Raw genomic sequence first — 17,152 nt, 5'->3', positions numbered from 1 at the left:
CCTGCTCACCTGCCTCCCTCTCTTCCTGCATCTAAGCCCTGAGACTCCGGATTCCAGGGCCCTTCCCAGGTGAGCAGTGGCCCCTGGCCCCTGCCGTCTGCCTGTTGCCCTCCCGTCTCTCTGAGCATCTCTCTGCCGAGCTGTCCCTGTGTCTGTCCACCTCACTCCTCTGATTGCCCGTCTGGCCCCACCTCCCACCATCCACCTCTCGGCCCATCTGTCCCACTAGTGGTGTGCACCACCTGCCCGTCCAGCTGCCCCCGGGGCATCACTAGCCCTCATGGCCTCTGCAGTCATGCCCCTCACCTTCCTCCCACCCCTACCCCGTCCCCACCACCCTCCCAGAGGTCCTGACCAGCCCTCTGCCCACCAGCGAGAAGGCGCTACGGAGCAACCACTTTGAGCTGAGCCTGCGCACCGAGGCCACGCAGGGGCTGGTGCTGTGGAGTGGCAGAGCCACAGAGCGGGCCGACTACATCGCACTGGCCATCGTGGACGGGCGCCTGCAGCTGGCTTACGACCTGGGCTCCCAGCCCATGGTGCTGCGCTCCACCGTACCAGTCAACACCAACCGCTGGTTGCGGGTCAGGGCACACAGGTCAGCAGGGAGCCTGGGGCCACCAAGAATAGCAGTGGGTGCTGCCTGGACTTGCCCGGCCAGGGCATGCCTGGCCACTCGTGGCTAGGGTAGGAGTTTGGTAGGGGGAGGAGGGTGAGTAGGGCTGGTGGCCCGACCTGAGGTCACTGCCAGTGCGGGGGGAGGGATGAGAGGGTACAGGAGAAGCAGTGATGGCCAGGGGACCCCTGATCTGAAAGGGGTTTTCCTGCTCTACCGAGACGCCGGCTGGGGACATGTCCCTCTGGTCTGAGCCTTGGCCGTCCCCTCCAGCAAAGCTTGACTCACAGGAGGTCCCCCTGCCCTTGGCCATCTGGTGCTCTCCTGGGGTCAGTGCCACTCCATCCTGGCCCCCAGGGGTGACACTTGGTGACGGTCCCCAGGGTGTGGTGTTGGGGCGAAAGGGATGGAGGGATCAGGATGTGGAGCCACCTGATGGCTTCACCCCACCACGCCCCCAGGGAACAGAGGGAAGGCTCCCTTCAGGTGGGCAACGAGGCCCCTGTGACTGGTTCCTCCCCACTGGGTGCCACGCAACTGGACACAGATGGAGCCCTGTGGCTGGGTGAGTGATTGGTGGGGGGGGAGCCAGGGGAGGGACAGCGAAGGGTCTCTGAGGGACAGGTCCCATCCCCTGGAGCTGGCAACGAAGAGGGGCACCCGTGTCAGCGCTATCCAGGACAGCAGATGGGCTGGCTGGGGTGGGGCCCTCTCCCCTCCTGTCTTAGCCCCTGCCGTGCCCTGGGTGGTGTGGGGCCAGGAGGCTGGGGCTCGTCTCCTGGTCCCCTGGTCACCCCCGGGCACTGACAGGCTGCAGGTAACTCACCTGGTCATTCAGATGCAGTGGGCCCCTCTGCCCGCCAGTGTCCGGCCTGCCTGTCACTGAGCCCAGTGACCTTTCCTCTGTCTTCCTGAAGGTGGCTTAGAGAAGCTGCCCGTGGGCCAGGCCCTGCCCAAGGCCTACGGCACGGGCTTCGTGGGCTGCTTGCGGGACGTGGTGGTGGGTCGGCGCCCGCTGCACCTGCTGGAGGATGCCGTCACCAAGCCGGAGCTTCGGCCCTGTCCTGCCCCGTGAGCCACAATGCAGCCACGACCCACCCTGCTGTAATTATTTTCTATTTTTGTAAACTTGTTGCTTTTTTGATATGATTTTCTTGCCTATGTGTCAGCCGGAGGGACTGCTGGCCCGGCCTCCCTCCCATCCAGGCAGGCACGCTGCAGAGACAGACTTGGTGCCAAGGGACTCCAAGGGGTTGGGGGAGGAATGCTGCACATGGAGGGCTTGGCTCACTCAGCAGCCTTGGGACGTGCCCCTCTGCCCTGGGACACCGTGTCCTGGCCTCTCAGGCTGTTCCTCCCCCGAGTATCCACGTGTGCTGGCCCCCGTGTTCTCCGGCCTGTCGGCAGACCCTGCACACACACATTGCCCACGTTCCACCTGGCGGGGCCTGTGTCCCCAGAGCAGGTAGGGTTTAGGGGGCCCTTCCTCTGTGCGAGCCCCACGGGGCCCCTCTGCGCTCCCATCTGAGCCGCCCCTCCTCCCTGCCTGTGCTGGGCGGGACCAGCCTCACCAGGGCCCGCCGAGCCCAGGCCTCCCGTGCCAGTCCTGTGAAACAATGTCACTGTTGAGGCCATGCTGCGCCCCTCCCTCCGGCTGAGTCCACCTGTGCCAGGGCACTGGAGAGCAGAGGCCGGGCACAGGCCTGTTCAGGGCACCCTGGCCCGCAGCTGGCCCTGCCCATCCGCCCAGCCACCCTGGACATGGCTGTGTCCCCCCTCCTCCCCCCAAGGCCCCATGAGGAGCCCTGAGAGGGCGTGGGGCCGCTTGTGACGTGGTGGACGTCCACTGCCTGCTTGCCTGGGGGGCCAGCATCCCTTCTTGAGGATGCACGTCCAGGCCTGGCCACCAACCACAGAGTCTTTATGTATTGATTTCATTTGACAGCTGGGGTGGCGGGGCTGTTGTCTTTCCTGTCCCGGCCCGAGGGCAGCTGAGGACACCACACAGCAAACCTGTCCAGTTCTGGTGTGGGGAGTGGTTGTCCTTATGCAAGAGTGACCGGGAGCGGGCTGGGTGTCTAACCAACACCAAAGGGCAGGTGCGGGGTGGCAGAGACGGCTGCAAAGCCAGAAATGCCTTAAGCTGCAATGTTAGGTCTCATCTGTTCCCGTCCCCCCAGCCGCCCTCACCTGTCCTGGTGGGGGTGGCAGCCCCTCCCCCAGCCGGGCCGGGCTGTCAGGCTCAGAGGCTGCAGGGGCCTCAGAAGTCCTGTTACTAACTCCAGTCTGTGTTTGTGTCAATCACCGTGAAATAAAGTCTGAACACTTTCAAGAGGCGCTTGTGTCTGTCCACACCAACACCACTGCTCTCAGCCCCGCCTGGCCCTGTGCTCGCCCACCCAGCCGGTTCCTGTCCCGGGAGCTCCTCGCTGAGCTTCATGGTGGCGTGCAGGCTTCAAGCTCCCTTAGGTGGCTCTGGATGGAGGAGGGGGTCCTGTGCTGGGGTGGGGGCTGCTTTTGGCGAGGAGACCCTGTGCAGTGAGTGCGCACACTGTTGTGCGAGGGGCTGGCCGGGTGGGCCCATGAGGCCTGCACCCCAGGTAGCCTCCTTAGGGATGGCGGGCCTTGCAGGCAGGCCACAGCCCCTGCCACGTGTGCATGCGTGTACGTGTCTGCACATGTATCAGCCTACGTCCGGGTGTCTGTGAGCACAGGATGGGAAGAGGGGCTGTGAGGAGAGTGGGCTGGCGGTACTAAGGGCAAGGAGGGCCTCTGGGGGAGCCAGGATGGGGTGGAGGTGAGGCCTGGGGGGAAGGGAACGCTGGTGGGTGTGGGCGGGGTGGGCCGGTGCTGGCCTGGACACAGGGAGGAGGAGGCACTGACCGAGGCGCGGGAGCACCTGGGCAGGCCCCCTGCTGCGTCCGGAACGGCTGGGTTTGAGGAGCTGAGGCCACCTGAGTGGAGTCCAGGAGGCCGTGGGTTACCAAGCAGAGGGGAAGCTGGGCTGAGGCCTGGCACATGAGGGAGTAGGTGGGCTCGGCTGAGTGAGGGGAGAAGAGACCCCCATGGTGGGAGGACCAGGAGAGGGTGGTCTGGGAGCTGATGCTTCCAGAAGGAGGGGCTCTCGGGGCAACCAGTGCTGCGGGTGCAGGACCCTCAAGGTTGTCAGGAGGGTGAAGAAGAGGAAAAGCCGAGGAGGGCACGGAGCGCTCTAACCTGCTCTCGGCAGGTGGTGGTGATTTGGGATCAGGGATTGCAAGCAGCAGAAGGTTCCAAGCTGGTGGTGTACCACTCCTGAAAAGGTGTGTGTGGTGGTGGGGGCCGCTGGGCAGGCCCTGACAGTCCTAACGGGATCCCAAGGTTAGGAGCCCAGGCAAGGAAGGGTGGAACCCCCAGGCGATTGGCCAGCGGACCCCAGGGACAAGCCGGCCTGGTGGGGGCAGTTGTAGCAGGAGCAAAGGCCCTGAGGTCAAGGGGGTGTCAGCATCACTTAGGAAGTGTGGCGACTAGGCGCGTGGCAGAGGTGGGGAGAAGGGGAGCCGGCAGCCCAAGCTAGGACGGCTAAGAGGGAAGAGCTGGTTATCACGTGGGCTCCCACCTCCGCCCCTCTGGGGTCCCCCTCCGGGACGCGGGGCGGGTGGGACCTGTTCCACCCGTTTCTCTAGCTCCGAGCCCCTCCCCCCAGGGTGCGGGGAGGGCAGCCCCTCCTCCCCCAGGACGGAGGCGGAGCTGGAAAGGTTCTTGGAAGGAAAGCACCCAGACGAACAGGACACATAATTAATCACTTTCCGCGCCGCTCGGACCAGGGCCGCCTGGCGCCTTCGCCCTCCGAGTCCGTGATGTCGCGTGAGCCCATCGTCCTGAAGCCCGGCGCCCTCGGGAACTGGTGCAACCTCCCAGCACCGTAGCGAGACCTGAGGGCGCGGCTCCTTTTAAGGGAGGTCGGGAGGGGCGGGGCCTCTAGGGTGGGCGGGGCGGTATCCCGGTGGGCGGGGCTCCGGTGGGCGGATCCTCGAGGTAGGCGGGGCCTCCTCCGTGCGGCCGGAGCACCCTGAGCCCCGCAGACATGACCTCGCGCAGGTGAGTCCGGCCGCCCGGTGGCCAGAAGCCGGGACCCCACCACGTGCGGTTCCGGCCGACGGGCGCGGACAGGGGGTGCGGGCGAGATGCTCCCCGGGACGTCTCCTGCTCCGGACCGGTGGCGCTCAAGCCTGACCTTCTGACACCCGCCCCCTTCCACGCGTCCCGGGCCAGCGAGGCCCAGCCTTACCCCGGCGGATGGATAGAACTCTTTCTGATCGGGGACTGGGCCTGGGTGGGGGGTCAGAGGTACCCTGACCCTAGAGAATGGATGGTGCTCTTGGGTGGCAGTGGCTGGAGCCTAGAGTGGGCAGCATGTGTCAGGTCAGTAACAGACCCTCTCTCTCTCACTCCCCTGGGCTCCTTGCCTTGTTCCAGGCTCCCTTTGGGCCACCAGAGATGTGTTACACCTGGCGGGGTCCCCCCTTTCCCCAGTCCTGAAACTGGGGCCATCCTGGAGGCTCTGGTCTCCCCCAGTAGTCGTGGCCCCTTGACCTGCAAGGACCAGCCCTCCCTTGACAGGCTCATTCTCCCCCCCACCGACCCTCCTAAGGACCAGGTTTAGGGGTGAGCTCCCTGGCAGGGGTGTGTGTGAGACCCGGGACAGGGCTCAAGTCAAGCCAGCTTCTGGCCTCCATGAAGAGGGAAGATGGGACTTGTACAGGAAGGGGCCCTTCCTGCCCTTTCCACCAGACCCCCCCCCCCCGGGGGTGTGCACACACGCCTGTGAGCTCAGACTCCAGCTGGATGTGGATGTCAGCGGGGAGCCACAGTTGTGAGACGCCTGTCACCACTTCCTGGCACATCCGGAACACCCCCCTCTGGGGCTTGGTGAGGCTGGAGGTCACAGGAAGGGTCTCCCTAAGACCCCGAGTGACTTCCTAGATCAGTGAGGGGGCTGGACAAGATCTGATCTGCGGGGCCAGGGCAGTGCGTCAGCGGTGAGGGCTCCAGAATCCCTACAAGGGGTGTGGTGAGCCTGGCACGGTGGCCTCCGGCAGGGTCAAGGGCCCTCTTAGGCTCAGGAATAGTGGAAGTGGGTTGGCTCTCCAAGAACCTGTCAGCCCCAGAGCCCTGCGATTCCCAGCTTTAGCAACCAGCTGGAGCTCAGGCAGCAGAATGTTTTGGGGTCTGCCTGGAGCCGCCCCTCGGGCTCCACTCGGCCTCACTCCTTCTTGTCCCCCAGGCAAGTCCTGGTGGTCAGGAAAGGTCATGTCCGTGTCATGTGCATGTGACCCTGGGCCAGCCTGGGAAAGCCCCGGGTGCGGCTCTGCCCGCCCTCGCCAACCCTCCCTGCCCCACCCTGTGATGACCATCTGGACTGTCATTCCTCTGGCCCCTGGGTCGCTGCCCACACCCCTATCAGGCCTGGGCAGGCCCAACCAAATCCCAAGCGAAGCCCATCCCCCTACACCTGCCCCCACCCTGTGGCGCCTTCCCATCGCCCTGTGGTTTGTGGGTCAACGGGCACCGTCATCGGCACCACTCGCCCCGGGACTCCGGTGCTGCGGGCAGGGCTGGGCGCAAGTCCTGCCTAGTGCTGTTGTTTGATGTGTTGATATCGGTGCTTGGGAAGGAGCCGGGTCCCATGGGGAGCTGCTGAGCACCCTCGAGTTCCCCCTCTGTTCCAGATTGGAGAGGAAAGCGTGTCTCTGGTTAGTTCGGTTCTGCATAGACAGGACGGGCCTTGGCTGAGGTTCCTCTGGGACCAGGAGGGGCTGGGGGCAGGGAGATGGAGAAGAACACTGACTGTGCTCTGGGGTCCTCAGCCCTGGAGTTCCAGCCTGGGACCCTGCCCACTTGTCTGTGTATCTCCCACCATCATGACAATGTCTTCCCTGCAGGTGTGTCCAGCCCCTGTACCGTGTGTGTAAGCATGTCAACAGGCCATTCATGGGTCTCCCAGGGTCCCAGGGTTGGAGCTGTGCCATCTACAGCTGGGACACCAAGACCACACAGAAAGCTGGACCAGATAGTGGCCAGTGGGTTCAGGCTGGGCTGTTCCTGGGCTCCGGAGCACTGACTAGACTCAGCTTGGCCTTGACAGGCCCAGGCTGTTAGACCCATGGGGAGACCAGCGTGCCCTGCCCACCTCACCTGCCCCTCTCCCAGGCCTGCCTGACCATGTGACCAGGGCAGAGCTGAGTCACCGACCTGCCACAGAGCAGGGAGCCCTTTGGCACAGAAGTGACCCAGGTGTGGAGATTGGAGACGGGACCTGTAGCCTCCCCACCTCCTCCCACCCCTCAGCCAGGGGCAGCCGGCTGCGCCAGCCTGCGGACACCCGGCTCCACCTCTAGGCCTGGTCGGGGGAGTGAGGCCTACCTCGGCCTGGGGTTGCAGCTGCTGCGCTGTGAGCTGCTGTGGCCTCTCAGGATACCCCACCCCTGGAGATTTCCACCCAGTAGACCCGGGGCAGCTTTCGGGAGGAGAGAGGGACGGAAAGTATGAGCGAGAGTCCCAGGAAGGACAAACAACGTGCCCTTCACCTTGCTCTGTGGCTTTGATGCTGGGCCTCCACCCTCTACCCCTGGTCCCACACTCTGGGCATTGCCCATCTTGGACTGCAGTCTGAGGCTGCTGGGACTGGGGGAGGCGGCCCCTGGGCACAGGATGTGGCTCAGCAGAGTGGGGGGCCCCAGGGTGGGGGGGTCGGAGGCCTTCCTTTGGGCTCCAGTGCCCCCCCACACACACACACTGCCGTGTCTCTGACAGCACGAGGCCTTCGCCCTTTTCCTGGTGGCCTCGCCTGCTGTCCTGTGATTGGCCCGGAGGTCATCATGTGGCGCTCCTCCCCCTGGAAGCCTTCCCTGGCAGCTTCATCTGCTGGACCACTCGACCAAAACCGCCCCCAGGTCCCACTCCTCTAGAGCCAGCACCGGAGGGAGCTTGAGACCCCAGGCCCAAAAAGTGCCCAGGAAGTGCCTGGCTGGTGGTATCCCTCCTTCCCCCAGGGAGAGCTGGATAGGAGCTCTGGGTGGCCCTGGGCAGGTCACCTGAGCTTCTGGGCCTCTCTGAACCAATACATGGACCCTGGGGAGCCATGGAGGTCAGAACGGAGCCTGTCCTCCCCAGGGCTCACATCTAGTGATGAAGACACGGGGAGACAGGTAAACGCAGAAGCCTGTACGTGCCCGTCTGCTGTTGCAGGTGCCACACGTGGAAGGTGGGGCAGTGATGCAGCTGCAGTGTTGATGGCAGGGGCAGCGGGATGGTCAGGGAGGGGGTGTGAGCCGTGCCCCGTAGGGCCGGCTGGAGGTGGCCAGGTGAGGAGTGAGGTCAGTGAACAGAGAGATGGACAACGGGGGGAGGGGCTTTCTAGTGGGGGGTCCTTGAGGTGTGTGTGAGCGTCCTGAGAGCCACACAGGGCCACTGGCAAGGTTTAAACGGCTCTGATGTGCATTTTCTGAGAACCCCTCTGTCTGCCATGGCTCTGCTGCGGGTGAAGGATGAGGCCCGGAGACCTGGAACCGATACTACCGTCCAGGCAAGAGCCGGTGGGCACTGGTCCCAGGGCGGTGGGAGGAGTGGTTGGTTCTGGGGCGTTTGGAAGTCAGGGCAAGAGGGCACAGCATTGGGAGAGTGCCGGGGAGTTGAGGGCAGGGACCTGAGCGATGGGCGGGCGGTGACCCCCTTCACTGAGTGAGGACTGCGTAGAAGAACAGGGCTTCAGGGGCCCTGTCAGGAGTTTCGAATTTTGCAAACGTTAAGATAGAGATGCTGTTACCTTTCAGACAGAGATACTGGAAAGAGTTGTGTCTATGAGCTTGAAGCTCAGAGCCCAGGTGGGGCTGGAGGTGTAGACAGTGCATGGACATGGAGACACGTGTAGGGCACAGGTGGTGGGGCTCCAACACCGCGGGGTCAGAAGAAGGAAGAGGACCCAGGCCGGCTGAGGTGGGAAACCAGGGGAGTGTGGAGAACTCCCGTGTAGAGTGCGTGCTTCTGGAAGGAGGACTGGCCACTGGCCCTGGGAGGCCGGGGGAGACCCTGAGAGCCCAGGGAAACAGGTCTGTGGGGACTCAGGCGAAGATGGGCAGTGTGGGCCAGCACAGGCCACAGCTTTCTGTGATGGTGGAAATATTTCTTTCCCACCCGCAGTCGACAGCCTCCAGTGGCCACACGTGGCTTCCAGCAGTGAAATGTGGCCACTGTGACCCAGGAACTGGGATTATGATGCTGCTGAATTTTAATCCATTCACCTGCACACGCCACACCTGCCATGGGCTGTGCATCAGACAGTGAGATGTAGACTGAGCACAGTGGCTCCTCGGAGGGGTCAGGAAGGAGCTGATGGCAGGGACGAAGGGGGCCCAGGAGAGGCAAGGGAGCGGCAGGAGGGCCGGAGGAGGCGTGCAGGCCGCTTTTACGCAAGAGATGTGATCTGATTCCCATTCCAGAAAGATCTCAATGGGGCGAGATGGTATTGGGTCAGCTGTGGGGCGGGGCAGGGTCTGCCCAGGGCACAGCAGCCCCACCCCATCTGTGCCCGGGTTATGACTGCGAACAACTGGGCGGGGCCTGGGGGGTCGCAAGGCAGCAGAGTTGGAGTCGGGGGCCCTGGTTTCCCACTGGATGCAGGATGGGGCAGGACTACCCCCAACACCGTGTCATCTGCGCGGTGAACCAGGGACACACCTCTGAACCAGAGATCCCAAGCCCTTCCTGCAGTGGCCTTTGGGAGACACAGTGTTGCCAATGGAAGGCCAGTTACTGTGTTACAGTGTCCCTCTGGGGGATCGTGCAGGGACCCTGCTCTGAGACGCTCTGGGGCCACCGCACGAGTATGATTTAATCCCAGGCCCAGAAATTCCTGCCCTAATGGGGGAGATGCACGGAGACAGAAGCCACCGGGGTAAAGTTAACAGCAGTTATGATCTCAGCCGTGGGCTCATGTGCAGTCCTGATGAGGTCCCCCTGCCCTGTCCCCCCATCTCGTGCAGGAGGCTGTGAAGGTCAGTCCCAGGGCAGTGGCAGCGGCGGGGATGGGGTTGAGTCCCTCTCAGCCTGGACCCCCAGCAGAACAGATGGTGACTCTCTGGGCTCGCCCAGCACCCACCATCCATTTGTAGGTCATTCACTTCTGAATTCAAGTATGTTTGTTAATGCCCAGGCTCTGTTTTCAACCCTGCCGTACACACTGCCCTTGTGGAGCTTAAATCAAGGAGATAGACTACAAGCCAATAAATGTGTAACATATGTCAAGAAGGTGACCAATACTGTGAAGAAAAGTAAAGCAGAATAAGTGTCGAAGAGTGAGGGGAGAGGGTCCCTGTGTCACTCGATGTGGGCCGGGAGCGGAGAACAGCTGGTGCAGAGGCCCCGAGGGGCACGGCCTGGTGGGGGTGAGGGGCCGGGACCGGCAGGCGGCAATGGGGTGGGGGGCGCTCTCGGGGGTGACGGGCCTGTGGGCTGTGCTCTTGTTCCGGGGGTGCTGACCCAGTGACTGACGTGATATGCTGGGGTCCCTCGGGAGAGGGTGGTGGCCAGGACCGGGAGGGGCGGTGAAGGTGGGAGGGGTGCGCCACCAGGGTCTGCTGCTGGGCTGTAAGGGGAGGAAGGGAGCCCTGGGTGGCCTTGGGGGGGTCCCAAGTGCCTTCGGCTGAGCTGGGACGCCTGGTGGGCGGTGGGCGGGGGGAGAGACGGCCGAGGGCTTGAGCTGAGGTTCCTGCCGGCGTCCTTGTGGGGGCTCTGGAGGGGGTCTGCCCATCTGTGTCCCCGGTCCCCCCCCCAACGCCCCCTCCTTCCCCACGGACCCCAGACCCTGTGGTCATGGCTCAAGGACGGTGGTGAGTGCAGGGCGGCCCCAGCAGGCATTGTGGGCGTGGTCAGGACTGCCCGGTGTTCCTGGCTCTCTCGTCACCAACTTGCTGTCCTCATTCCAGGTGGTTTCATCCCAACCTCGGTGGGGTCGAGGCGGAGCAGCTGCTCCGGTCCAAGGGCCAGCACGGGAGCTTCCTGGCAAGACCCAGCAAGAGCCGCCCGGGCGGCTTCACGCTGTCCGTCAGGTGGGTGGGTGGTGCTGCCAGGCGCAGACGGGCCCCGAGGCCCCGCAAGACTTCAAGGGGTCGGAACACCCTCAGGCTCCCCAGTCCTTCCAGAGGGGGTAGGCAGTGAGGACCCCTGCTGGGGGCGAGATCTTGGGGGGGAGTCTGGCATTCCTGGCCAGGTGGCCTCTGGGCAGGAGGGGGCCACTTAGAGAGGCCTTCAGGGAGGGCTCTGTGAGGTGGGCATCGGCAGGGCCTCCCTCCCACCCTCTGAGGGGCCTCAATGGCCGGGATTGTGCCCCCATCTCCTGGGGATGCCGCCCACTGGGGGTGTCGCCGGAGCCCTGAAAGGGCCAATGTGTGGGGAGGATGGGCAGGAGGAGTCACGACCAGCAGAGTGGACAGCCGGATCCGTGTCCACCCTGGGTGAGGCGGGTCAGTCTGGGGTCTGGGGAGGGGTCTGCCCAAAGGGCTCCAGATCCTTCCGGGTTTTCTACTAAACCTGGGCAGCAGGCGGGATGAGGTTAGCCCTCAGGATGGACTTCCCTCACCTTGGAGACACAGACTTTCTCCCCTGGGGCTTCCCAGGCCACACTGGGACACCTGGGGGAAGCAGTCTCGGGGCCCCAGTCCCCCATTCTCTGGAGCCCCTGGGCAGGTGGTCTGGAGTGAGGCAGAGTCTGTCTGGAGAGGCTGCCCCAGCCTCGGCCTCCAGGCCAAGGGAGAGTTAGGCCTGTGGTCGACAAGCCCAATCTTGGCTGCCCCAGGGGCAGTGGGGGTTGGGTGCCCGCCACCCAGGGTGGGGCCCGGACACTGGCTGGCCGGGGAGCTGCAGAGGGGAGGGGCCTGGCCTTGGCTGTGCTGTTCGTGGCAGGGGGACAGCAGAGGCTGAGATCTCAGGGCCGGAAAACCCCAGGGACTGTTCGGGAAGCTGAGGGTGGTGATGGGAAGGAGGGTGGATGGTGGGAACAGCAGCCCCCAACGGCGGCTGGTGCACCGGCCCTTCCAGGCGCCACGACGAGGTGACCCACATCAAGATCCAGAACACAGGCGACTACTACGATCTGTATGGAGGGGAGAAGTTCGCAACGCTGGCCGAGCTGGTGCAGCACTACACAGGCCAGCGCGGGGGGCTGCTCCGAGAGCGTGGCGGGGCCCCCGTGGAGCTCTGGCACCCGCTGGGCTGCCAGGACCCCACGTCGGAACGGTAAGCAGCTGGGTCTGCATCTAGCCAGGCATGTGTGTCTGCACAGGTGTGTGTGTGAGTGACCGAGGGGGCAGGGGCCGCTGGGCATGGCCTCTGGGTGTCCTCTGCCCCCAGGACTCAGGGTCAGGCTTGGGCACAGCTGTGGCAAAGCTGAGGGACCGTACTGTACCCCCTCCCCTGGGGTTCTGGCCTCGTTTCTTCCAGGTCCCAGGCACCAGCCACAGGGGTGGGTGCAGGGTGGGAGAGCTGCAGCCAGCCTGCCCCCTGCCCTCCTGGCTGATGACTTGGGGAGAGCAGGATCCCCCAGCCTCGGTTTCCCCATCTGCACTGCGGAGGTCTGAGCCAGCTGCATCTGCCGAGGAAGCAGGGTGGGGCTGGCCTGGGGAGACCATCCTGCCCCTCCTTGCTGAGGATGAGGCTGCCACCTGGTGGTCACCCTGGGGCACTGCAGGGCCCGCCTGTCCTGCCTCCTGCTGCTTTCTGGGTCGGAGGAGGGTCGGAGAGGTGGGCAGGGCTGACGGAGGCTGGCCTGGGTGCAGGTGCTGCCTGGGCCCCCGAGGTCTGGGTGGGTGGGTCTGTGCCTCTCTCGGTATCTGTGTCTCAGAGCCTTAAGCTACATGTGGGTCTGTGCCCCTCACCTGGCCAGGCCGGGGCCCCTGGTCTCACCTGTGCCGTCCTGGGCCAGGTGGTACCACGGGCACCTGTCTGGCAAGGAGGCCGAGAAGCTGCTGATGCAGAAGGGGTGTCCGGGCAGCTTCCTGGTTCGGGAGAGTCAGAGCAAACCTGGGGACTTCGTGCTGTCAGCGCTCACACAGCAGCTGGACAGGGCAGGCCGCCAGGCACGCGTCACCCATGTCATGATCCACTTCCAGGTAGGAGGCGGTGGCGGGGGGGGGGTGACCCAGGGGAGGGGGCACCACCGGCCGCTCACTACCGCCCCCACAGCCAGATGGGAAGTACGATGTGGGAGGTGGCGAGCGGTTTGACACCCTGGGAGATCTGGTGGAATGCTACAGGAAGAACCCTCTGGTGGAGAGGTCGGGGACCGTAGTGCACCTCCAGCAGGTATGCCCCCGGGCACCTGAACCTTGGGCTCTGAGTGGGCTTCTCCACCTGGGGGGGCAAGGGATTCTGGCACAGCCCCACCCGGGAGAAAGGACACCAGGCTGGCGCAGGGTGGCTGAGGGCAAGGGTGTGGGGGCCAGGGCACTATGGGGTCCGCTGGACCCTGCTGAGCTTGGACGTGGGCCTCTCCCCGCCAGCCCCTCAAGACCACGAGAGTCAGCGCCACAAGCATTGAGAGGCGTGTGCGGGAGCTCAACGAGGCCATGGATGCCAGCGAGAAGGCCAAGCAGGGCTTCTGGGAGGAGTTCGAGGTGCTGGACTGCTGCCCACTGCCCCCCACCCCCCAACTCCCATCCTCTGGGGCTGTGGCAAGGGCCAGCAGAGGGGTGCGGGTCAGGGGGTGTGGGCAGGGGTTGAGGGCTCCGGGGAAGGGTTGGGGCCACGGGCTAAAGCTCCACTTCCCCCAGATGCTGCAGCAGCAGGAGTGCCGGCTCCTGTATCCCCGGAAGGAGGGCCAGCGGCCAGAGAACAGGCCCAAGAACCGATACAGGAACATCCTTCCCTGTGAGGCCGGGGCCTGGGGCCACGTGGGGGGCCAGGGCTCCACTCACCACCTTCAGGGGCCCATCTGGCAGAGGGGTCCTGCGGGGTGAAGGCAGGGGTCATTCCCCACCAGTGGTGTGATGCCCCCTCTTGCCCCTGCGTCCTTTGTCTCTGCTCACCACGGGTCAGCGGGCCAGGAAGCAGGTGGGGTCCATGAGCATCCCCTCTGCCCTGGAGACCTGAGCGGCATCTTCCCTTCCCAGTTGATACCACCCGTGTCATCCTGCGTGATGTAGAGGACAGCACGCCTGGAGCCGACTACATCAATGCCAACTACATCAGGGTGAGTGTGCATGAGGTGTGGGTGGCCAGCTGCACGCGTGGCCCCGCGTGGATCAAACACCAGTCACCCCATCCCCCATAATAACGAGCCTGGAGCTCGTGAAGTGATCTGTGGACCTTGGCAAGACAATAGATATTCAGGGGGATATTCAGATATTCAGGGTGCGGCAGTCCACAGGGGGTCCTCAGAGGGGTCCTCAGAGCCTGCTGGACTAAATATTGGTCCTAAGACCCTCCCACCCTCAGTGGACTGCGTGTGAGCCACTGGGCTACTTTGCATATCATTTGCATCAACTTGCATTGGTCCTCTGGCACTTTGATTCCTGGAAACAGCAGGCAGTTGACCCCACCTCCTTTCAGAGTGACCCAGAGGAGAAGCCAGGCCATGGACCAGGCAAGGTGTACATCGCCACCCAGGGCTGTCTGCCAACTACGGTGGCTGCCTTCTGGGCCATGGTGCACCAGGAGAACACGCGTGTCATCGTCATGACCACCAGGGAGGTGGAGCGAGGCCGGGTAGGAGCTCAGGCTCGCGTTCCTCCCCTCCTCCTGCCGTGTGCCCCACTGGACCTGTGCTGGTGCTGGCCCAGCCTTGCTTCTTCAGTCTTAGGGATGCTGGGGGAGCAGGGAGGGCACTGAAGAGACCCCGTGTATGTCCCACAGGGCAGAGGGGCAAGGGTGCTGGTGGTCTTCCAGTATGGCTGATGCCATGCCCCCACCCTCCCAGAACAAGTGTTTCCGATACTGGCCAGAGCTGCATGGCAGCCAAGAGTATGGCCGCCTGCGTGTGTGCGACGTTGCTGAGCACCAGGCCCAGGGCTATTGTGTGAGGGAGCTGCAGGTGTGGCGGGCAGACCAGGTGAGCCTGGAGGGCAACGAGACCTGTGGGGCCAGGGTCAGTGTGGTCGGGAAGTCCCCAGGTCTGCGCTGGGGCGAGGAGGCCCTGGGCTGGCCCTGCCTCCACCCGACCCCACTGGCCCTGGTGGCCTCCACGTCCCTCAATCCAGTGGGCACAGTCTTGGCCTGGGCTCTGCTGGGCAGTGTTCCCAGTCGGGCACGTTCTCAGCCACAGTTGCCTGGCTCCAGGGTGGCCTCACACCCACATGCACCCCTCCCTCCAGCCCTTCCCTGGGCCGTCTCAGCACCTTCGGCCTCCTTTGTATGCTAGTGGTGCCCATTCCTGTCCCAGGCACAGATCCCTCCTGGCCAGTTCCCTTTGTCTAACCACCTGGGGGGTCTTGCAAGCCTCTGCATTTGGCCTTTCCCAAATAGAATTCACTTCCCAGAAAGCTGCTCCCTCCCCCAGACCGTCTTTCTTCCTTTCCCCAGGCACCTGAGCTTCCTGGGGCCATCTGGGGGTCCCCCAAGCCCTGAATCCCATCTTTTCCTCCCACTCCCTCTTGCTCTGTCCGGGCCCCGCTGGTCACTCCTTCTGGCAAACCCCACCGAGCCACAGCCTGCCTCCTCCCGGTTCAGTCCCTGGGCCCCTCCCCACCGAGGGTCACAGCAGCGTCAGCCCCGACACTGCGCGGGGCGCCTGGGACTCGCCCAGACCCCCCGGTTGGCGCTCACCAGCCCGCCCTGCCCAGGAGGAGTCACCGCGCACAGTGAAGCACTGCCAATACTTCGGCTGGCCGGACCACGGGGTGCCGGCCGAGCCCACCGGCGTCCTTGGCTTCCTGGACGAGGTGAACCGGGCCCAGAGCAGCATGCCGGGGGCCGGACCCATGGTAGTGCACTGCAGGTGCGACCAGGGACGGGGCGGGGCCAGCGGCACAGGTGCCACCGGGGAAGGGGCCACGGCTTTGTCCCGTCAACTGGCCACAGGCCTCCTGGTCTGTCCCCACAGCGCCGGCATCGGACGCACTGGCACAATCATTGTGATTGACATCCTGGTGGACGTCATTCGCAGGCAGGGTGAGCCACCCCAGGCAGGCCCCGCCCTGCAATCGAGCCCCGCCCCTCCCATCTAGACCCGCCCCCTGCAGTTGCCGGCCCCGCCTATTTCATCTGGCCCTCCCACCTCCTCCCTGCCTCACCGCCCCGCCCTGAGCTCGCTCGTCCCCAGGGCTGGGCTGCGACATCGACGTCCCCAAGACGATCCAGCATGTGCGGCGGCAGCGCTCGGGGATGGTGCAGACCGAGGCGCAGTACAAGTTCGTGTACCTGGCGCTGCAGCGGTACATCCGGGGCGAGCAGCTACGCCTGCGCGAGCAGGTGGGGGCAGGGCCGGGCCGGGGCGGAACCTGCGGGGGCATCACCATGGTGACCAGCGGCCCCTCCCCTCAGCGCGAGCCGCCCGAGGAGCGCGACTCCCTGAAGGTGGGAACCTCGCCCGCCGACCCCGGCTGTAGCCCCGGACCCGCGCCGTCCCGGGCGCCGGCGGCGTGAGTGGGGTGTCGGGGACCGGGCGGGGGCGGAGTCCCGGCAGGGAGGCCTCGGGGGCGTGGCCCGGGCGTGGGGGCGGGATCGCAGGTGGCCCCCAGCCGAAGCCCGTCTCCGCCCGCAGCACCCCGGAGGCCTCCGGCCACGTGTACGAGAACCTGCTGCCATTCGGGCCGTGAGGGCCCCGAGTGCGCGCGCCCCGAGTGGGGCTGGAGCCGTGCGAGAAGGCGGGAGCCCAGCAAGGCCGGCCCTCGCGTTCCTCCAAAGGACTGTGTTTAGGACTGTGCAGACCGGCGCCCAGCCCGGAGCGTTGCGGGGTTGGGGGGCGGGGGTCCCGGGTCTGCCCCTCAGACCCTCCCTGACCAGGTCTGCACGTCCAGAAATGGTGAGGGAAGGTCAGGAGGTCCGGTGTCCCTGCCTTTCCTGGAGGAGGGGAGGCAGGGCTGCAGGGCTGCGGTTTGTCTCAGTGTGGGAGGCCACCAGTGACCACCTGCACGGCGCAGTGACTATGTGTGACCTTGTGTGTGCCACGTGTTTGAGTGTCAGCCTGTATGTGGGACACGAGTGACCAGCAAGTGAGTGCCTGTCTGTGGTCACCAGCGTTTGTGCCCCTCTCCCCTGCATCCTGCATGCCCCCCACCCCTTCAGAGCTGCTTCTCAGCCCTGCCCACAGCCGTGGTCTAGGATGTGGCCCAGGCAGTGGCTCAGTCCCTGCCGTGTCCAGGCCTAGCCCAGACCGTCACATTGCGGTCGCGTGTGGACAAATGTTTGTTGAATGAGAGAATATGTGACATGCTCGTGTGACCACGGTGATGAGGGCAAGGCTCCGTATGTGCCTGACTGGTCTGTGATGGTGTGATGTCACTGGCCTGTGGTCCACGCTTGCACCCTCCCATCACGGATGTCCCTGTGGCTTTGTGGTATCCT

The 17,152-nt window shown here is 64.8% G+C and overlaps 2 protein-coding genes across 3 annotated transcripts in view; both read left to right on the top strand.

The window, feature by feature from the left end:
* AGRN (agrin) overlaps positions 1-2,948 on the top strand; it is a 32,808-nt gene extending 29,860 nt beyond the window's left edge. Inside the window, exons 34-36 of one of the 2 annotated variants that reach the window (XM_061185204.1) lie at positions 374-598; positions 1,078-1,181; positions 1,534-2,948. In XM_061185204.1, the coding sequence (XP_061041187.1) occupies positions 374-598; positions 1,078-1,181; positions 1,534-1,691 (487 nt within the window). In that variant the 3' untranslated portion in view covers positions 1,692-2,948. Of the gene's footprint in view, positions 1-345; positions 599-1,077; positions 1,182-1,533 lie in introns of those variants that run through there. The other variant, XM_061185205.1, reaches the window with a different exon arrangement.
* Positions 2,949-4,648: 1,700 nt separating this feature from the next.
* Positions 4,649-17,148, top strand: LOC133089025 (tyrosine-protein phosphatase non-receptor type 11-like). The gene is made up of 15 exons (XM_061187202.1): positions 4,649-4,696; positions 10,582-10,704; positions 11,693-11,890; positions 12,576-12,762; positions 12,836-12,955; positions 13,153-13,266; positions 13,423-13,519; positions 13,762-13,841; positions 14,201-14,356; positions 14,568-14,699; positions 15,430-15,584; positions 15,690-15,757; positions 15,909-16,020; positions 16,130-16,227; positions 16,350-17,148. Exons 1-14 carry the CDS (start codon positions 4,683-4,685, stop codon positions 16,158-16,160), a joined length of 1,587 nt encoding a protein of 528 aa, XP_061043185.1. The 5' UTR covers positions 4,649-4,682; the 3' UTR covers positions 16,161-16,227; positions 16,350-17,148.
* Positions 17,149-17,152: the final 4 nt, after the last annotated feature.

Source organism: Eubalaena glacialis, chromosome 3 (genome assembly GCF_028564815.1).
Source record: "Eubalaena glacialis isolate mEubGla1 chromosome 3, mEubGla1.1.hap2.+ XY, whole genome shotgun sequence".
In the NCBI taxonomy this organism is placed as follows: Eukaryota; Metazoa; Chordata; class Mammalia; order Artiodactyla; family Balaenidae; genus Eubalaena; species Eubalaena glacialis.
This window is presented reverse-complemented; position numbering and strand designations above follow the sequence as displayed.

Bases quoted from the DNA above. Each gene is read 5' to 3' on its own strand.
- LOC133089025 (XM_061187202.1), top strand. The intron at 12,956-13,152 runs GTATGCCCCCGG...TCTCCCCGCCAG, and splicing joins CCGTAGTGCACCTCCAGCAG to CCCCTCAAGACCACGAGAGT. The intron at 15,585-15,689 runs GTGCGACCAGGG...CTGTCCCCACAG, and splicing joins CCCATGGTAGTGCACTGCAG to CGCCGGCATCGGACGCACTG.